The 21,744-nt window shown below is 41.3% G+C and overlaps 1 protein-coding gene across 3 annotated transcripts in view; it reads left to right on the top strand.

Moving 5' to 3' along the window:
* The first annotated feature begins 430 nt into the window (after positions 1-430).
* The window catches only part of clip1a (CAP-GLY domain containing linker protein 1a), a 63,857-nt gene continuing 42,543 nt past the window's right edge, over positions 431-21,744 (top strand). The window contains exons 1-8 of one of the 3 annotated variants that reach the window (XM_061766956.1): positions 431-624; positions 5,174-5,482; positions 7,248-7,786; positions 11,323-11,447; positions 12,166-12,382; positions 18,157-18,354; positions 20,867-20,958; positions 21,027-21,087. In XM_061766956.1, coding sequence (XP_061622940.1) covers positions 5,392-5,482; positions 7,248-7,786; positions 11,323-11,447; positions 12,166-12,382; positions 18,157-18,354; positions 20,867-20,958; positions 21,027-21,087 — 1,323 coding nt within the window. In that variant the 5' untranslated portion in view covers positions 431-624; positions 5,174-5,391. Of the gene's footprint in view, positions 625-1,096; positions 1,290-5,173; positions 5,483-7,247; positions 7,787-11,322; positions 11,448-12,165; positions 12,383-18,156; positions 18,355-20,866; positions 20,959-21,026; positions 21,088-21,744 lie in introns of those variants that run through there. The other 2 variants (XM_061766955.1, XM_061766957.1) reach the window with 2 other exon arrangements.

The raw sequence follows: 21,744 nt of genomic DNA, 5'->3' as shown, positions 1-21,744 counted from the left end.
CGCAGTTCCCACAGCATCAGAAGGCTCTCATTGTTCAAAGGTGTCAGTCTGACGGGTACAAAAGTATTTCCAAGGCATTAAACACATGATGGCACACAATAAAAACAGTCATCAAGTGGAGAAAATATGGCACAACAGTGACATTACAAAGAACTGCACACCCCTCTAAGATTGATGAAAAGATGAGAAACTAGTAAGGGAGGCTGCCAAGAGTCACCCATAGCAGCATAGGAGCTGCAGGAATTTCTGTTGAAGTAGAATGAGTACTTCTACTTTGCTGAACGTTGACTTTAGTGATTTTTTCCTTTTTTTTTTTTTTTTCCTTTAGTGATGAATTTTGAACTCATCTGTGACTGTAACTGAGAAAATATATAACTTTCTATATATATTGCGAGGTAACACCCGTCCTCATTACCGCTTATCCTGCTCAGGGTCGCGGGGTGTTCGAGCCTATTCCATCTGACTTCGGACGGAAGGTGGACTACACTCTGAATTAGTCGCCAGTCAGTCGTAGGGCACCTGTGTATATATACATATATACAACTATTAGCATTTACATTTACTGGACCCACGCTGCTTGCACCGAAGACGGGCGAATGTACCACTACCCCATCATTGACTGAGGTAACGTCTATCGTGATATCACTTGTGCTACACTGAGTAGTTCGTCCGAATCGAGTCGCCGTAGAATTTCAGAAAATTGCCTATGCAGCAGATTGGGTATCAACAAAAAAAACAATTTTATTGCTGTTATTAATAATTAAGTTGCATTGGCTAAATGGCATATATATAAATGGCGATCTTAATATAAAAAACAGTGTTGCATTTTTTAAAATGAAGTCAAGCAACATATTCGGTCCATCGGAGACTCCACGAATGTGAAAGTACACAAAACTTCAGAGTAATGTGTTCTATATCATGTATTTCTTTAATGAGATACTGAATGTTTGCCTGTGTTTGTATTTCACCCCCTGGCGATTGAATTTGTATGTTTTGTGTTTCTAAATAAAAAAACGTGGGGGGGGGGGGGGGAATTGTGTATCGACACGCATACGTATTCTAACGTATAGTAACGTGTGTATTTACCCAATCTGCTGCTGTGATCAAATCTGAGCACTCCTACGGCAACGCCGCTTGGACAAACCCCATTTTGTCGCAAACCTCGAGCTTCCGCCGGTATAGTATTTATTTCCTGAGTGAGAAGTCGAAGCTGCAGTAGTCGAAAAGCACTTCTCTTTCTTCGGGAAGACGTGGGCTCCTTCCACGGCACTCGTGGTGAAGTTGTCCAGGTAATTCGACTTTACTTGAGGCCGGCTAATGGCTAACGTGGCTACCGGTTGTCACTCGGGCCTCGTCCACTGCTTTTAGTGGCTAACTAACCGTGGTGTTTCGTTTAAACGATCCCTTGTGACACACCGTGCTAGAGAGGAGGTTATTATTCGGCACGGGGGAAAGTTAGCCCTCCCACGGCCGCAGAGCTGCCTCCCAGTCAGTGACATTGCAGACACTTTTGGCCGCCTTCGAATGACTCTCTCCCGGCGTCGTTTTAACGCTGTGGTGGGTGGATGGAGTATTTCATAGCGTTTGATAAGTAATTCGAGGCATTTCGGGTTATGTTTAGCCGTTAGTATGACCAGAAGTTCCACTTCAAAGACAGGCGGCGTCCGTTAGCTTCCAAGTTCGAGGTGTCAACGTCACCGCACCACTTAGCCCACACCTCCCACCGTTTTCCCCTTATTTTGTTCCTTTCATTAAAGTACAGTACAAAATGATAGAACACAAATCTACAATGTTTTCTACCAGCACTTTTCATAGTTGGTAAAATGTAGGGTTGGAAAAGTTGTAAACTTTCCATGTGGGAATTTACAGGAATTTACAAAATTGAAGGTTGGCTCTTACTGGGGCATTTCATTTTAGTTGGGGGGGAAAAAAAAACTATTTTCGTATCATCACTACTAAAACAAGCAGATATCATGCAAGTACGCATAGGGATGCACTGATACCTATACCAGTGTTGCTGTCAATCACGATACTGTGCCTCAGTACTCGTACAGTGATGGTGTGATAAAGCTTGCTTCAGTTGTTGTGTCACTGTTTTATTTTAGAACTTGTTATTCTGAATCAGTCTTGTATTGCTTTTTGGTCATTTTATTTTGTAGGTAACACAGAGACAGAGATGTAACATGGCATCCTATGTTTATATTCACCAGACTCGATGTTCCTCTTCGTCTTGTTTATGCTGTATATACTCTTTTTTTCATACAGCGCCGTTATTAAGGCTGAGATGCAAAATAATTGAAATGCCTTATGTTATGTTACAAGCTACGTCTAAGTGAAATGTGTGCTAAGACTGTGAGGAAAAACCTGCAGTTGGATGCCTTTGAATATTCTTATTCATCCAGGTCATTTCATTCTCAGGGCATTGAACCTACTGCAACTGGAGTGCCCTGTTTCAGCTCAGCCTTTAATGACTAAGGCAGAGCCACTGAGAAAACATTGGAAATGGCTTGAATGAGGATTTTTGCCGTCTTCTCTTTTGTCGTAGTTTGATGAGGTGCTAGTCGAAAAGAAGATATATTGTGCAATTGAAAGAGAGACTCAAACAAGGCTATAATTTATACCTGTGCTTGATTGGTTGTTACAACCTTGAATTGTCAATTTAATGGTACATCTGTGCGGTTTTATCATTTAGCTTACCCCCCCCCTGCCATCCTCTCACCAGCCTCGCTACAGATCAGCATGTGGATAAAAGATTAACATGACTGCAGTGGGAAAGTCTCCAGACGAGTGGATCATTTCACTTGAGTGGTCGCACGTAACGCAACATGACTTCTATGGGCCACATCTAAGATTCTATATGGGATCTACCATTAAGTCAATGGGTTGTTAATATATTGTGCAGTGTTAAGTGGTGCAAGTTCTTGTTCTTCCCAGCGGTTCAATGACCTGAGGCTGTGCGGCACTCGACGTCGTGGTTGAAAACTGGAACGCTCCAGTTAAACTGGGTCGGTCGGTAATGATGACAGCCTTTCATTCCTTTGACTGACAAATTGTGCGTGTGTGTGTGTGTCAAATGCAAGTTTTTTTTTTTTTACTTTATTTACTCATCCTTTATCAGACAATGGAGAGGGAAGAACCAAGGTGTTTACAGAGCGATGCTGTCACTTGGTGGTGTTTTATCAATATTGCTGGAATTTTTGCTGTTTGTCTTCATTTCCTGTTTTAGATAGATTCACACTTTCCACTGGGAGTAAAAGTTGGTACCACCCACTTTCTCACACTTGCTACCTAAGACCCCCATCTTACTGGTCTGGAGACTAGTTGGCGACCTGATGTTGACTCGTGTCTCCGCTAGTTGCAGAGACATCTCCGTGACATCTCCCCCGGGTCGCCAGGGAGTCGGAATAAAATTGAACATGTTGATTTCATTGGAGACCTTTTGGCAGCTGGGGGGCAGCTTCCAACCTCGTATCGCTGCCTTTGTGCAAGGGGCCGTGACCAGAGTGTGAATTTTAACACCTGAGACCCACGTCAGGGACACGTCAAGCTTAGGAAGTTTATTGCTCGATTCATGGATCTAACTAAAGGCCACTGACCTTAGTGTACCAGTGTCACATCTCATCAGCAGGTTACAACAGAGATACAAAAAGAATGAGTCACAGAAATGCGTATAAACAGACATCCTTGAAAATGTCTCAATCGATTCATAGTTTTGTGGTTCACGGTTCAATGCCTGTTTTTGTGAATTTTGCAGTTCAACTCCTTGTTAGAGTACAGCAACCTGTGCAAAAAGCAACTGAAAAAGAATGTCATTTGCACATATTATCAATCCCTATTGGGTAGACAGGCATAGGTGAAGACATTTAAAATCAAACATGAATCCAAAAGGCTTGCTGTGTGGTAATCTGACAAATAGGATTAGCTCACGCAGCTGCCCCCCAGCCCCCACCTAATCCAGTTTCCAGCTCCCAGCCAGACATACCCATTTTATTTGGCAGAGCAAAAAGTACAAGTGGCTGAGTTTACCACGCGATCAAGGTCGCAGATGCCACCAGGAGACCTCGGCAGAGGCATTAGCTGTGCCAATGTATCGCCTGGCCTTTTGGTGGGTATTTTTAGTCATCTGACAAGGCCTCTGCTCTGCTCACAGAAACAGAATGCCTCTCAAAACAAAAAGTCACTGCACATGACTCAAAGACCTATTTACTCTAGCGCAGGGGTGTTTAAACATTTTCCTTCCAAGGCCATGTCCAGAGAAACGGAAGGCTGCAAGGGCCACATTGCCATTCTTCATTTCTTTACCCTTACATAGTACACATACACATTAACTGGTCCAAGAATAATTACCAAATTATGAACTACAGAGCTTCTAAAAATATACTAATAGCCTGTCTAACATTAATGAAGTGATTATTAGTCCTTAATCAATGCATTAGAGAAAAGTAAAAGTATAGATTCCCTCATGACCCTTCCAAAACCCACAAGATCGTTTTCTCTGTGTGAACCAGTGCAAGTGTGGTAGAAACACAAACAGTTCTCGGAACTGTTTCAAACTTCCCCATGAAGACTCTCCCCACTGTGCCTTAAAAATACACACACACATGATTTGGGCTCTGATTGTTACGAGATTCTCCTCCATGACTGTTCTGAGACCAACATGGTTATGTTTCTGGGGGACCTGTGTAAATGTGGTGGAGACACAGACAGTTCTCTTGACTTTTTAAAACTCCACTGTGAACACAATTAGCACCGTCCCCTAAAAAATATAAAACATTTTTACGTGTATAGTTTCAAGATTGCTACCATTATTGTTGATTTTAACATATTCTGGCAAATCTAAAATTCATTTCAGCAAGATTGCTACCATTTTTGTTGCTTAACATTCTGGTAAATCTAAAATCCATTTCAGTCTTACTGCTGAGGCCCAGAATTTTTGTTCCTTTTTTAACTCTGTTTTCAGTTTTGTTTTTGTGTTTTATATTTTATACGGTATAATGTTGCTCATAAAACCTAAAAAAAAATTTAGTTGACACTGGTCGAAATTGATGCATAAGTCTCGGTGTACTCAGACTTTGTAGCCCCTGTACAAAAGAGAGACATTCTGGAATATTGTCATTGTGTATTTTTGGAGGCCTCAGGGAATGTTAATAAAGTGTTTTTGTTTTTCCTTCAGGGTGCTCTTCCAGACCAGCTTTTTTACGCCCTACTCCCTTTTTGTGTTATTTTTTTTTCCCCCTCCCCCAATTTTCTTTTTTTGTTTGTTTTGTTTTGTTTGTTTGATTTTACATAACCGTCTAAGAGGCTTCACCTGGTGGCTTAAATGGTCTGCGTTGGGACTGTGCCCATTGACGGACATCGGGCTCGCACGTCCAACTAATCATACCAGAAAACATGAGCTCAGCCAAGGCCAGTGGGCTCAAAGGGCCCAGTAAGATAGCCAGGGGGCCAGGCACCGGTGCACCAAAGACCAACCCAGGCACAGGTAGGAAAGAATACACATGGTAACACCACATTCATCAATCTAGACACAGTAAATATTTCAATTCTGGGGCACTTCCATTAAAGGAAACAAGCAAAAGGTTTTAAATTTTGTCCTTTTGGTAGACTAAAACATAACATTTGAGAGTCAGAAGTCCAAATTTAAATATTAAACATGGATTTCTTTAGTTTGTTTAGATAAATGTGGGATCAAGTTTTTATGTTTTCAGAGACATTTTTGTTGCAAAAAATGCATAAAAATCAATTTTGCTGCCAATCATTGACATTTCTCATAAATGTATAAAATAAGCAAATAATCCTTATGTATTTTATTGAAATGATAAAAGAATGTAATCAATTTTTAAAAATGCAAACATTAAGTTAACAGTGGCCTTTAAAGGGTTTGAAAAACTATAACAAATCTATCAACCTCATTTGTGGTCTTCATGTAGCTCTCTTGCCTGGCAGCTCCATCCTCATCATGCTTCTACCAATATACTCACTATCGCTCCTCTGGATGTGTCCAAACCGTTGAAGTCTGCTCTCTCTAATTTTGTCTCCAAAACATCTAACCTTGGCTGTCCCTCTGATGATCTTATTGCTTATCCCATAGAACCTGATCACTCCTAGAGAGAACCTCAACAGCTTTATTCCCGCCCCCTCCAGCTCTGCTTCCTGTTGTCTCTACAGTGCCAGTCTCTAATACGTACATCATGGCTGCCCTATCCCTCAAACTTTGCCCTTCATCCTCGCAGAGACTCTTTTCACATAACACACCTAATACCTTCCTCCACCCGTTCCAACCTGCAATTAAATTACTTAATTGTAATTAAATTACTTCACACACACCAAAACTTGAGAGCATGATTCGACAGAACGCTGGCATCTTGACGTAAAACTGCTAGTGCTAGCACTAGCTTGCTAGGCTACATAACATTTTGTTGCCTGCTTCCGAGCCGTATCGTATTAAAAGTACATGAACATACCTCAAGTAATCCTTGAATTAATGTCCTCTCCCGAGCACCGGTGACCACCAGCACACATTTTTTCCCCATTTTGTTTTTATAATACGCACCACGTGATCATTGGTGTTGTTGTCGCCCAGTCACGTTTGAGTTGACAAGATAAAGCCCAGTGATTGTAAAAGGCTGGATGTGGTGGTATTGGAATACAAGATTTTATTGCAGTGACATAGTGCAATCGTGACAGACCAAATTTGTCTTGTAGTCTGATTCACGCGTTACGTGTTGTCTGTCTCAGACGTGTTGTCTCTCCCACACCGCCGACATGTTTTTTTTTTTTTGAAAAATAACTATGGGTTGTCAGATATTTACAGTACTATGTCAAAAGACACACAACAAGGCTAAAAATAAACTAGCTTTTGATTCAAATATACTTTACACGATGGCGACGCGGAGTAAATGTCTTTTGCGGAGCCGATCAATGATGTTATTGATCAAATCGGCCGATCAGCATAAAATGCTAATTATTGGCCGATACCAATCAAGCCAATCAGATCTGTCTAAAGTCTATTGAAAAGTAGTGCAATAAAAATAAAGATTTTCCCTAACAAGAAGAAAAATTGTGATTACAATATTGATCAAAATAATCTTATTATTTTGGCCATAATTGTGCAGCCCTAATATATTTTAGGATGAATTTAGTATGGGGCTTTTTTATTTGAAAGAGCAGCAGGTCTAAAAATGTTCTCACGCTGTTGCGCCCCCCTCCAAGTCCTCAAGGTATAAATTTTTTTTGTCCGGTTTCAGGAGGTAAAGTTGCTACGGCCGACAAATCACCCACCGGCGTGGAAGACAACCACGATGGCAGCGATGGCTTCCAGATGGGCGAGCGCGTCTGGGTGAACGGGACCAAACCGGGCTACATCCAGTTTTTGGGAGAGACCCAGTTCGCTCCGGGACAGTGGGCGGGCATCGTTCTGGATGAGCCAATCGGGAAGAACGATGGCTCGGTGGGGGGTGTGCGCTATTTCCAATGTGAGGCCCTGCGAGGGATCTTCACCCGTCCGTCCAAGCTGTCGCGCACCGAGGGTGAAGGCGACGGCACTCAGACGGCGCCGCCTTCCCGTGCCGCCTCGCCAGCCCTGTCCATGGGCAGCCTGTCCTCTCACATACCTGCCACCAAATCCACATCAGCCAAGAAGCCCTCGACTTCTGCTCCGTCCGCGACGCTGGCCGCACAGTCTTCCAACTTGGTTCGCGTCAACAGCGAATCTATTGCCAACCTGTCAGAGAGCGGCTCAGTCAAGAAAGGGGAACGGGAGCTCAAGATGGGGGACCGTGTGTTGGTAAAGTTTGGATCCTTTTGTTTTCACTTCAGTAGCTATAGCATGTCAATATGGTCAATATACAGTGTTGCCCCACTTATTTGCAATTCGCTACTTGGAAGTTTGCCTATTCGCTGATGTTTTGGGGAGCCAATCCTCTGTTAATCGCTGTTTTAGTTCAAAGTCCAGTCTGATAGAAAAGTAGAGCTTTGATACTACCATGTGTAGGGTTGGTGCTCGTTTTAATTTGAGCGGTTCCGATTCCTTATTTCAATGTATGGATCCAAATGCTATAAAACGCCGATTCCTTTCCCTACCCACGATGAGGCACAAGGTTAGTGTTTGTGATATTGTGAGACGTTTATCTAAATTTTTCCCAATTCATTGTGATGTAAAGTTTCTAGGGTGAAGTTTTAGCTCAATGTTAAGCTTTTTTTTTTTCTGTCATTGGCGCTTACCTTGGTTTGAAGACTAAAATAAACGCTAAAAACCATCAGTGCAAAAGTGCAACCGTTTACCTTGTTAGCTGTCTCAATGTTAGCATAGACGTATTTTGTTGTTTCACTCACCCAACTGACTGAGAGTTGACTTCACTGAAGCGCCGCGCGGTGTAGGCTGAGGCTCGGAGTGCATCAGACGCTACACATCATGAAAGCCGCCCTTGCACAATATAATCGTATTCCAAGTGTTGGACTGAGGCGACTGATCATTAATTTTAACAAAGTTAAAAAACACTTTTGCTCGCCACTGTTGTGCACAAGCACGTAGGGTTGGGCATTGAGAATCGAGAACCGATTGGAACCGGGACTAATGTTCCGGTTCTCCCGGAACAGTTCAAATTTTAAAATTTCGGTTCCCAGTTTCGATGCCTAGTCCTCCAGCCACGAAGAAGAAGTGGCGAAAACCAATGAAGAAGCGGCATACACCAACGAAGAAGAACGGGCACGATGACGTGCTTGTGCCCAACGGCAGCGGCGGCGAACAAAAGTGTGTCTTAACTTTGTTAAAATGAATGACCAGTCGCTTCAGTGGAGCACTTGGAATAAGATTATATTGTGCAAAGGAGTTTTTCCCAATGTGTAGCGTCTGACGCGCTCCGAGCCTCAGCCTACACCGCGCGGAGCTTCAGTGAAGTAAACTCTCAGGAAATTGTGTGAGTGAAACAATAAAATACGTCTATGCCAACATTGAGACAGCTAACAAGGTAACCGGTTGCACTCTTGCACTGATGGTTTTTAGCGTTTATTTTAGTCTTCAAACCAACGTAAGCGGTGATGACAAAAAAACAAAACAAAAAAAAAAGCTTAACATTGGGCTAAAACTTCACCGTAGCAACTTTACATCACAATGAATTGGGACAAAATTCACATAAACGTCACACAGTATCACAAACATGTGCCTCATCGGTGGGTAGGGAAAGGAATCACCGTTTTATAGCATTTGTTTCCATCAATGGCAAATATAAAAATAAAAAACAATCACCGGTGCCATGTGAAGTTACCTTTCATGCCAAAATGCTGAGTTCCGGTGTGTACCCTTCAAAATAAAAGGCTACAAGCTTAAAACAAGAAGTCAAGTTAAAACACATATCAACCATTTGACGTGATGAAAGAGAATACAGGGGAGTCAGTGAAGTCAACTCTCAGTCAACTGGGTGAGTGAAACAATAAAGTCAAATAGTTAAAACAGTTAACATAACTATTTTAACAATGCTATATTTAACTTTTAACTGAAACATTATTCATTCGTTCATTCATCTTCCGTTCCGCTTATCCTCACTAGGGTCGCGGGCGTGCTGGAGCCTATCCCGGCTATCTTCGGGTGAGAGGTGGGGTACACCCGAACTGGACGGCAGCCAATCGCAGGGCACATATAAACAACCATTCACACACACATTCACACCTCAGGGCAATTTAGAATCTTCCTTTATATAAACCATGCAAACTTTTTTTGACCCAGCCCCCTAAATGAACCAGAGTCGAACTAAGGAACCGAGTCGCTCAAATTCAAACAATGCCCAACCCTACAAGCACGTCCCAACCCTACAAGCATGTCTCTTCTTCGTTTGTTTTTGCCGCTTCTTTGTTGGTTTTTGCCACTTCTTCTTCGGGATGGGCGGACTGTAGGCTTCGTAACTGGGAACTGAATTTTTTTAATTTGAATGATTCCGGGACAACTGGAAAGTTAGTCCTGGTTCCAATCGGTTCTCGAAGCCCAACCCTAATCATGTGACATCTTGGTGCCAAGTAATTATGTTGAAGTGAGAGGAGGAGCTTCGATTAGACAGACCAAAGCCCTGGCTATGAAAAAAATGGTGCTTTGGGCACCATCTTGTGGCGTTTATAGTCAATTCTAAATCATTTTGGGGGAATAAAGCGTGCTCCTTTCTTTAATCCGGTCCATCGAGCATTTCGTCACGATTCCTGGAATATTTGTTTTAAATTTTATTTAATTTAAACATTTTCTAAAATTGTTTGATAAATGTAAAGTTATTCGTTTTTATTTTTTATTCATCTGCCTCATAACCTAAATATTAAAATAAACATTTTAACCTGTACATTTAAAAATGTTTTATTAAAAAATGGCTTATTATTAAAGTATAAATAATACAATTTGAAAATGCACATCCATTGTTGTATTGTTGAAATAAAAATTTTTGTGATGCACCAAAATGAGAATGCTTGACTGAAGCCGAAAAACTGACAATGACAAAACCAAGGCCAAAAACCGAAACACTGAATTTTAATAAATTAAAAACCTGGATAACCTGTACTTTGCCAAATTTGTCGACGTCCGAGCTCTCTGGTTCCTACCGAGCAATGTGCACGCTTTCACGGCCATCTGTGAGACAGTTCTCGGCGGCCAGGCAGTCTTCTCGCCCCCGGACCAATGGCCGGCGGCCGCAGCGGGGAAATTTTGGGCTAGCCGTCGCCGCCCACCTCCACTCAGTTCAGTGGACCGTTGGCGCATGCGTGGCCAACCAAAGTGCACCGTGAGCGCCCAGGGTGGGGTGACGCACTGCCAACTCCGGCCGGTTCATTTTCCCTGAAATCTATTCTTCCCACGAGCTCAATGGCAGTTTAACGCGATGTTCCTGTCGTTGTGGCTGGTCAGCAAGCATGCTCGGCTGGTTAATCAGTACAAAACCACGGTCTCTCGGCTGATTTACTGGGTTGTCCAGTTTCACTCTTAATGGTTAGGCGGGGAATCCCAGAACACAGCTATTTGTACATAAGCAGTAAATAAACATCACTTTTCCATAATATCCCCTTTAAGTATTTTCGTTTTAGGAAAGTGCAACTTCCAATTTCGCATGTGGTAAACCTCAGCGCCACAGTGATTAAATAGCTAAAGGTCACAAAGAGTTCCCCCCCATATTGACAGTTTGACTGCAATCTACTTAGCACTGACACGCCTTTCTGGTGCTTTGCTGGAATTGTGTCATTTGGGATTTGAGTTTAGCAAAGCAGATTACAGTGAACTCTCAATTGGTGGGGGTTAAGGCAGAACCCTCAGAGTGATGGTAGTCTGAGGTTTTGGTCCCCCCCTTTCCTCAGGTTGGCGGAACAAAGGCGGGAGTGGTGCGCTTCATCGGAGACACGGATTTTGCGAAAGGCGAGTGGTGTGGAGTGGAGCTGGATGAGCCTTTGGGGAAGAATGATGGCGCAGTAGCAGGCACCAGGTACAAAAGAAATGTTTCCAAGCCTAGAAATGGCAACTTGTGACAAATACAGGGCTGCTTTGATTTACAAGTTCCCCTACTTGGGAGTTTTTCTAGTTATGAGCCATCACTGTCACTTTTGGGCTGCTTTGTGTTGTAAGCCAAAACCTCAATTCCAGGCAAGCTTCGGGTACGCAGTCACTCGAGTGATTTTGAAAAAAATTGAGAAATGTACTGTAATGCTCATGTATTTGTGGGCAAGGAGAGAGACAGCTTTTAGCTGTTTATTGAACCGTACAAACAGTCAAACACACAAATACAAAATGAGCACACTCACAAGGAGCTGCTGTAGGCCATTACTTAAGCCCAGACACTCGCACCAAGACTAACCGGCCAACCCGACTCCAGCTCCTGATGTCACTTGACTGGTCGCAGGAGTAGGAGAGGAGGAGGAATCGTCTGTGGTGCATGCAGTGGTATGGGCCTGTGGCCGCTGAATTGGATCCTTCACCGGCCGCAGCCGGAAGATTTTTATTCCCCCCCGCCTCCTTGCCCGCGATCCGGGTGGCTGACTGATGTTGGCCATGCACTCTAACCCCTGGTGTGAGGCCGCGGGGTGGCGGATCCTGTGCGGTCTGCTGCTGCCTCACAACACAACGCGAATGGGCCCAGACGGCAGAGACATGTTCGCCCAAATAACACTAAACACATTGCAGTATTTCTCACTGTATTTCTGCAGGTACTTCCATTGCCAGCCCAGGTATGGCTTATTCGCGCCGGTGCACAAGGTCACGCGCATCGGCTTCCCATCCACCACGCCTGCCAAGGCCAAGGCTGCGGCTCGCAAGGCTGCCGCCACGCCAGGTGGCCTGAAGCGTAGCCCCAGCGCCTCCTCCATCAGCACCATGAGCTCCGTGGCCTCTTCCATCAGCGCCAAGCCCAGCCGCACTGGCCTGGTGAGGAACACTGTACTCATTGCATACAGTCAAATCAACAACTAATACAGACTACACAACAAATTTGGTCTTTCACGATTGCACTATGTCAGACTACCACCATAAAATCTTGCCGTATGTTGGGCAGACGGTGGCAACACTACACGACATTTATTATGATAACACCGTATCCCTTCTTTTACGATCACTGAGCTTGTCAAATCAAAGACTGTTGGAGAGGCGGAACCAGAAAATGTGTCATTGGTCAACGCGACCGGACACACTTGTTACCATGCCGACGACAGCAACAATGCGCTGCGCCAATGTGTTGGGGGGAGTAAGATTAGGAAAAATGTGCGGCGGTCATTACCGGTGCTCTGGAGAGGACATCACTCAAGGATTACTTGAGGTATGTTCACGTACTTTTAATACGGTACGGCTTGCAAGCAGACAACAAAACGTTATGTAGCCTAGCAAGCTAGTGCTAGCACTAATGGCTGTATGTAAACATGCCAGCATTCTGTTGAATCATGCTCAAAAGCTTCGGTAAACATTCATTTGTGCGCGTGAATAAATGTTTACAACGGCGACTGGAGGCGATGCGCCGGTCGCAATACGCAATCCTATTGGTCAAGAGTTGTCGTTGATATGTCACACTACACGGAAGCTATCCCAAAAATCAAACATGCCAGACTTAGGACGTCGGGCCAAATCGTTTGTTGTGGATTATGTCACACTACAAGAAGTTTTGTCTTTCCCGACAAAATATGTCTGGCCCAATCTGGGAAATCGGACGCGATAGCTATCCATCCATCCATTTTCTGAGCCGCTTCTCCTCACTAGGGTCGCGGGCGTGCTGGAGCCTATCCCAGCTGTCATCAGGCAGGAGGCGGGGTACACCCTGAACTGGTTGCCAGCCAATCGCAGGGCACATACAAACAAACAACCAATCGCACTCACAGTCATGCCTACGGGCAATTTAGAGTCTCCAATTAATGCATGTTTTTGGGATGTGGGAGGAAACCGGAGTGCCCGGAGAAAACCCACGCAGGCACGGGGAGAGCATGCAAACTCCACACAGGCGGGGCCGGGGATTGAACCCGGGTCCTCAGAACTGTGAGGCTGATGCCTCCTGCCCGATGATAGCTGGGATAGGCTCCAGCACGCCCGCGACCCTAGTGAGGAGAAGCGGCTCAGAAAATGGATGGATGGATGGATGGCAATTTACCAGTTGGATAAGGACTGATTTACAAGTGGTTCTCATAAGCCATTACATGGAGCCTTGTGTTCTGATTAGAATCGGGTTAGAAGCCCAAACTGAGTGAAAATGTCTCAATCGGAATAAACAGGCCGAATCTGAATGGAATTTCAGTCAGATTCCTTTCGCCAAAATAATCAGAAGTACATTTTCGTCATGTAAACAGTGAATCTGAATGGTACCGTGCTGCGCTCTGGCTGCCTATGCTCTGTCTTGATATGCGGTGACATCGTTTACGCAGTTGAAAACATGGAAGCTTCCTACTAAACCTGAGGGGTGTTCCAGTAGGCAGGTTACGTGAAAACTCGGAGGAAGTTGACCTGCGATGAGAGAAAGCCTGATCGTTCTGTTCCAAAGAGCTCGGGAGGAGGAATTCTTGCTCAATCACTGCGGTAACTGACTCTTTGAACCTAACCTGCTCACTAGCAGGTTAGGTAGGCTCAATCCTGACATTCTACATCTCCTCTCACCTGAAGCAAACATGGCTTGTCTGTTTCTCTGCGATCCCATCGATATTGAGGCAGAACAAAATCTAAAATTATACGCTGGTATTACATGACTAATTTCTGATCAAAAACTATTGCTTTTCATACTCAATCAATAAGGCACGTTTTTGCTCATGGCTCTTCAAATTTTACGGAATTATGTGTCTGCCGGTAAAAAAAGTCACTGTCACAGTGAAGCGGCCATTACAGTGTAAGAAAAATGGTTCCACAGGATTGCAAGTGTGTGAATGTAGAAATCATTCATCAAAACATTTTTTTATTTTATTATTATTATTTTTTAATCAAACCATGGTAGATATGCTGCGGCTCATACTGGGACCAAAGTACAGAGGGGCCCCTTTGTTGTTTAATCTCACCTGACAAGCATTTATCAAGAGTCAATATTTTCTGCATTGTTGATTTTCTTGAAAGTATAATAAAAACATTTCATTTGAGCTATTTTGTAATAATTTCTAATAATTGGTTGATTACTTTATTATTAATACAATTTTTAAATAAATAAATAAATTGGTTATTTAAGTTAATTGATCTTAATTCTGCGCCGCGCAGTGAATGACCGGTTAGGACATCTGCCTCACAGTTCTGAGGACCTGGGTTCAAACCCTCCCCCCCCCACACACACACACGTGTGGAGTTTGCATTTAATTAAATCCTTGGTTAATTGATTTGTCAATTAAATAAATTAACATTGAAATATTTTCATATGTACATTTGAAATTAAAAAAATTCAATAACCGCTTCATTAATCATTTGAAATAATAAAATTGAAAATGGGAATGAATAATTGTATTGCTTAAAATTTGTTCGTTTATTCATTTGTGTTTTTATTGATTTATCTAATAACATATTGGTTATTTGATTTTTTGTAAATAAAATGAAACTATTTTTAAAGAACACTATTTTATTACTAGAGTAAATAATTTGTAACTTTTTTTTTTTTTTTTGTATTATTATTTTTTTGACCACATCAATGATCTGGCCCATCTGTCCATTTTCAAAATCCAACATAGCCCTTGAGCACAAAAAGTTTGCTCCCCCTTGCAGTCTAATTGGATGTCATTTTGGTTTCCAATTGTGACGTGGATGGGACATGCGTATCCCATTTAATTTATTGTATATTCATATAGACTTACATTTGGGTCTACAAATTAATTACACAAATATGTAAATAAAATGTGTTAAATAAAAATGTTGAATATTAAATGACTATTAATAGTCAGTTAGCATATATGAATAGTCAGTTAGCATGAATAAAAGTAATGCATTGAAACTCTGCATTCACTTGTGCATCAGTTGCTTCTCTAGGGGTCTGGTTAAGGGCTTGCAAATATAAGACTCACGGGCTAAACAATCAGCCTCTTTGATGTTAATGACAAGAGCAGAGCTGCCTTTTTTTCTGCTTCTCAGCTGAGCAGAGGGGGGAGGGGCGGCGGTGCACTAACACTGAGGCAAAGATGGTCAAGATGTGAAACCAACGCGCTAATAAGTGACTGTAGTGACAAGTGAAGCATGAGTGACAGCAGCAGAAAAAGGAGAAGACTGGACACATTAAATTGTATTGACAATACAACTTCAGAAAAGTAAATATTAACCAAGGTGCCACTGTCTCTAATGGAACTGTTGCTAACTTGCTGCTCATGCAGTGACTTCAGTCCCTTCACAATTCAGACAGAAGAAACCGGATCAGTTCCTCAGAGCTTGAGGCACTTGGTGTTTGTCAATGCCAAACTTAATTACAACTGTAGAAAAGTTATCTGGATGCTGATATTCGTTTTTTGGGGGGGGGGTTGTACATCATTGAATTTATATTCTCTTGTGTTCTGTAGTGATCCTGTTTTTTCACTTTAAATTCTAGTAGAACAAATTTAAAAGCCTAAAATAGTTAAAAGTTTAATTCTAAATACTTGTATTTTATATATTTTTTGTAGCACTGTGTAAGAGAAGGGATCACCAACATGGTGCTTGCAAGCGCCAGGTAGCCCCTAAGGACTACATGAGTAGCCTGCGGGTCCGGTCTAAAAACAGCTCACCACTGATGTGACATTGTGATTTAATAAGTTTTATTTATTTTAACATGGAACATGTTTATTAATGTACTGTATTAATGTGTATATATTCAGTGGAAAAAACGTTTTTGTTTAACACTTTCTAAAATAATAGATTTTAGAGCTGTAATTTAAATACTGGGATACTGTCATACCGTGTTTTTTTTTTTTTTTTCTCGGCTGTCATACCATCAGAATCTGATACCCTCCCATGCCTAGTCACATGTATACACCAGATCTGAATAGATCACGTCACATGTAAACAGTTAACCAGAGATCTTCAACCGGAAGGATTTAATTTAGAATGATAAAAAAAACTGCATCTAAACCCGGTTATAGTGTGGTACAAGTGCCCTTAGTCAAGTGGTATGCGGGCTCCTTCTAGTGACATGTGAAAGAATCACTCATTTAAACACCAGTAAAATTTACACTTAAACATGAAATTCAATAAAACATTAAAATGCACCTTGCAGCTATGCATACAGCCTGTTTAAGACTTTAAAAAAATCTAGTACCTTACATTGTTCAAGTCAAGTTTAGTTGTTTTTAGCTTTTAAGTGCAATCGATGTGCATTTTAATCTTTAAGTAGTGTTTAACAATAAATAAATAATCTTAAGTAGAATTTTATGCAGCTTTTATTTGCAGAATCATTTCTTTATTTTCCCTATATTTTGGAGTAGTGCAAATGTTCAAGCTGTGCATAATGCTACAGTGGCTTAAAATAATAGCTATACGTTTTAGGAATGACATCTCTCATTTTTGACAAACCTTGAAGTCTACCGTTGTAATGTTGGTCATGATGTTGGTATTTTGAGGTGTTACTTGATGTAAAATGTTTGAGGAACCACTGCAATAAATCAATTAGCCAATTCATTATTAAGATGACTGAATAAAAATAAGACAACTTTCCATCGAGACTTCTCCAAAATACATAATTCTTGTAAAATTCCCAATTTTTTTCTGGGAAAAAAAAATTTCTTCGTTGTAGGGGTTGAACAGACTAGTCGATTCGTCAACACGTCAACATGACTTCTCTGCATCAATGTTTAGAGTTTAAAATTAACTGATAGCGAGCGAGTCATGTGCTTTTGGAATCTCGTCTTCCAGTCAGCCAATTCCCGATAATGTACGGACAACAATTGTGTGCTAAAACAACTTAATTCATATCACATCATGCACCATAATTATGATACATGTCGCTTTTTGTGTCGTTAAGCGACACTTGTAACATTTCTAGTAGTATAGCCCACTCTTTGAAGAGAAACAATCGCAGGGCTTCAAATAATTATAAAAACCTACATAAAGTGTAATAATGAGTTGTATTTTTAATCATTTGTTTTTATGCCGTTTTGTCAAAATATGTATATTTACTTATCGACTTGAACTCGACTTTTCTCAAATTAACATTGATTACATGAACGTTTTACTCGTGCCACCCCGAAATGATTGTGACTATCTCAAAAAATAAGAAGTTTTCTTGTCAAAAATTATTTAAAAAAATAAAATAAAATAAAAAAGTTTCCCCAAAACAGTTTTTTTTTTTTTTTTTGTATAGATCTTTCAACTTTTATCTTGGAAACATTTCGACTAGTTGAAAAATGTTTACAATGGGGGAAAAAAAGTAAATTTTTATTCTGAGAATAGTAGTAGTAGTAGTAATATTACAAGATTACTGTAGTTATATTTATTCAAATCTTTGACACTATCTCAATTTTTTACTCATTTCATTAAAATAAATCCTCAAAATATGGCCGCTCTTGTAAGATTACAACTTAATTCTCTCTTTAAAAAAAAAAAAAAAAGGCATTGTCAAAAATAAATAAGAAATAAGTACACAACATTTTGCAAAGTAAAAATACGAACATTTTGTGACTTTTTTATCGAAAAGAAAACTATATTTTTCTGGAAAAGTACTACTGACTATTTCATAATTGTTTTTAATGTGGCTTTTTCGTGATCACTAAATCAATCTCTCCCATCTGCAGCTGACAGAGACGTCATCGCGATACAACCGCAAGATCTCAGGCACCACGGCCCTGCAGGAGGCTCTGAAGGAGAAGCAGCAGCACATCGAGCAGCTCATGGTGGAGAGGGACATGGAGAAGGCCGAGGTGGCTAAAGCCACTAGCCACGCTGGGGAGATGGAGCAGGAAATCACACTGCTCAGGAATGACCAAGAGCAAGTAATGGAGATGAAACGCTTAGCGTAATTTATTGTATAAAATGTAAATTTTTTCTCTCCAAAAATTTATCAAAAGTCGATAAATCGCATTATACATAGCCTAGATATAAGGAATAAAAAAAAAAAAAATCTTTCACATTGTATAAATGTATACTGGTGCCTAGGGGTTGTGGAAAAAGGTGTGCCATGACCTCCTTGCGCCATATTGATATAAAATGCATAGAATCCTAAATATTGTGGATTTGATTCTGGGGAGTTTATTTTCAGATGGGTAAGGGGGGGGGACATAATAGGAGATGTCCACCAATTTTGGTAATGAGCGCCTATGCTGTGAGAAATTCTTAATGTCTATAAAATCCCAAATATTAGGGATTTCGTTTTCACAGAGCTGCCAACCTAATGAAATTCACTTCCAGAACAATTCGTTCATATTTCTCTGAATTTCCATATTTTCAAAATTTTGTCAAGAGCATTACTGTGGGACAGTTCCATCCATCCATTTTTCCGTACCGCTTATCTTCACTAGGGTCGCGGGTGTGCTAGAGCCTATCCCAGCTGAGTCTGGGCGAGAGGCGGAGTACACCCTGAACTGGTCCCCAGCCAATCGCAGGTCACATATAAACAAACAACCATTCGCACTAGCATTCACACCGATGGAGAGTTTTCAATTAATTAGGACAATTTAGAGTCTTCAATTAACCTACCGTATGCATGTTTTTGGGATGAGGAAACCGGAGTACCTGGAGAAAACCCACGTAGGCACAGGAAGAACATGCGAACTTCACACCGGTGAGGTCAGATTTGAACCCTATTCCTCAGAACTGTGAGGCAAATGTGCTAAAATACAGCAGTTGAAATACGTAGTTAACACGTCACCGTTATTCTCATTAAATATATTTCCAAAGGTGCTATTGACCTGAAAATTTCACCAGATGTTGGGAACAACCCAAATAAATAAGGTGGCATACTAGAATGAAAGTGTACTACTTTTTCATAACCTCTAGGGGGCGGTGGCATATTGGAATGAAAGTGTACAGCTTTTTCATAACCTCTTGATGGCGGCATACATTTATAAAATGGGAAAGTCTTTTTCATTTTCTGCTATACCTATGTAGAATGCGCACTAATTTTTTGGGGAAAGAAATGTGCATTATACACGAGAAATTACGGTACATCTACAGAAGTGTATTTATTGGCTTATTTTATTGTTCAAACTTGGGTTACTCTCTGCTATAATGCAGTTCCAACCACACCTATGTGACAAGTGTACTGTATCACCTCATCACTTATTTCCGTGTTGTGCGACTTCATGACATGATAGCTTAGCAGTTAGCGTCATGTTTTCAGTCTTTTCCTACCCGCTCCTCACCCTCCCTTTGTTATAACGTAAATGATATGTGTAAGAAGCATGGTAAAAAGTTTAGTTTATTCGCTACCGTGGAGGCGATGTTTAGTGACTTACAATGTGTTGTTGACACCAGACGCAAAGAGAACTTTCGCTTCCGCAGCTTGGCAGCCGGGGGCTTAATAAAATAGCGTGCGCCCCGAGCGTTTTTTTTCTTCTATTTTTTTTAAAACAATATAGTGTTTATTTCATCGAATTAATTTATGGAATCTTTGTAACAGTGGTCGGACACGGTGCCGTACTGGCCAGTAATGTCGGACGCTGGAACCGCCACCCACCACACCCCCCCATCTCCGGAGCAATCTGTGTTGATTGATTTCCGTAACAAACTCCGGACGTCCTGCAACATTTTGACAGCTCTGTTTTTATATTTTCAGTTTGAAGTGGGCATAGGTAGAGATGTCCACATAAAGTTGAAGCGACATTAAGCTTTTCCTGTGTAGTGAATGTCTGTGGAGAGGAAAAGTGTTCATGTCCATGAAATCGAAAATATTATGTATTTCATTGTGATGTTTTCAGATAGGGAAAAAGCATAATTCAGTGTTTCTCCTAGGTTGAGAATTTACTTATATATGCTGGTGTGCTGTGGAGGCGTCGCGTTCTCTGCTGTGTCTCTACACGCCACGTGTGGGGGCGCGGCAGAGACTCTGTAGCCCAAATAACACACAATACTTCAGGGAAGAAGGAATTCTTTTGGGTTGCAGGCATAACTTGGTCACTTGCACGCTGCAATGGTAGAAAAATGGCCCAAGTTATTATCAATATGAAAGTAGCAATTGTTAAGAAAAGCCACTGCATGGAATAAGGGCGCTTGGTGTTTATATAGTCAGGGGAGGGTCGAGTAAAGTATACACCCCAATCCGCTTTTGTCTTAGGGATAGCTTTTAGCCTCAACTGAAAAAAATCTGGCCAGCTGAAATGGTGAAAGAATTTTAAGCAATAGTGCCACAATTCAGTACTATATTGTTCTCATTCTTTGCATGTTTTCAGCATTTATCTTTAAATACATTTAATGTATTCAGAAAAATCACGAAAATTACTTTAGTGGGCCTTTAAAGGTATTATTCATGCTCTTATTATTGACTTTTTGTACCCTGTCGTTGGAAAGATGGAGGCCAAGATGGATCAGTTACGTGCCTTGGTAGAAGCAGCAGACAAAGACAAAGTCGACCTGCTCAACCAACTCGAAGAAGAGCGGAGGTAATCCGAACATTAGAATTTAGCAAACTGCTCAGTTTTATAAGTTTAGTGTTTGTGTTTTTAAATAGAAAGGTTGAGGACCTTCAGTTCCGTGTTGAGGAAGCATGCATCACCAAAGGGGACCTGGAGGTAAATTCTCAACATTTATTTTTTTGTTTTTATGATAGTAAACATTAAGACTGTAAAATAGTCATTTCTTTTTAGCCGGTATAATGAATAAGGAAATTAGCATATGGTCGCACTTGCACAGTTCTCCAAATAAGAGGCAAAGCATGCTTCCTTCAAGCTGTTTAACTCCCAGTTGATTACTGTAAAATTGTCATGTTCATCAAAAAAGTTAATTAAACATGGTATATTTAAACATAAAAATATTCAACCACACCACACAATTTCATCTAACCAAAGTTCACTAGCTTAATGCTCACATAATGTAAAATGCCATACACAGGCTAACGGAAATTAACACACGTGGAGAAGCAACACAACAACGACACAACAGAGCATCTATATATTATTTATGCTTTGTGGGAACAACGTCTTTTTCTGGAGTTTAGTTGGGGGACCTCCTTGGCCTCTTCTTGCTGCCCAACATACTGTGGTGCATTGTGGTATTCCACTGACGGCTAGCAATTCTAAATTCTGACTTGCCTGGACACTGTAAAAACACCCAAATTAGAGACCTAGCTATTTTAATACCAGCAGTTAAAAGGTAACCTTTCCATAATATGTTTGTTTAAAAAGTCCAAATTATCATAAGGTGCCGACATGGTGGTTGAAAAGCGGCGA

Source organism: Phyllopteryx taeniolatus, chromosome 3 (genome assembly GCF_024500385.1).
Source record: "Phyllopteryx taeniolatus isolate TA_2022b chromosome 3, UOR_Ptae_1.2, whole genome shotgun sequence".
Classification (NCBI taxonomy): Eukaryota; Metazoa; Chordata; class Actinopteri; order Syngnathiformes; family Syngnathidae; genus Phyllopteryx; species Phyllopteryx taeniolatus.
Note: the sequence above shows the minus strand (reverse complement) of the source record. Positions and strands in the feature narration are given on the sequence as shown.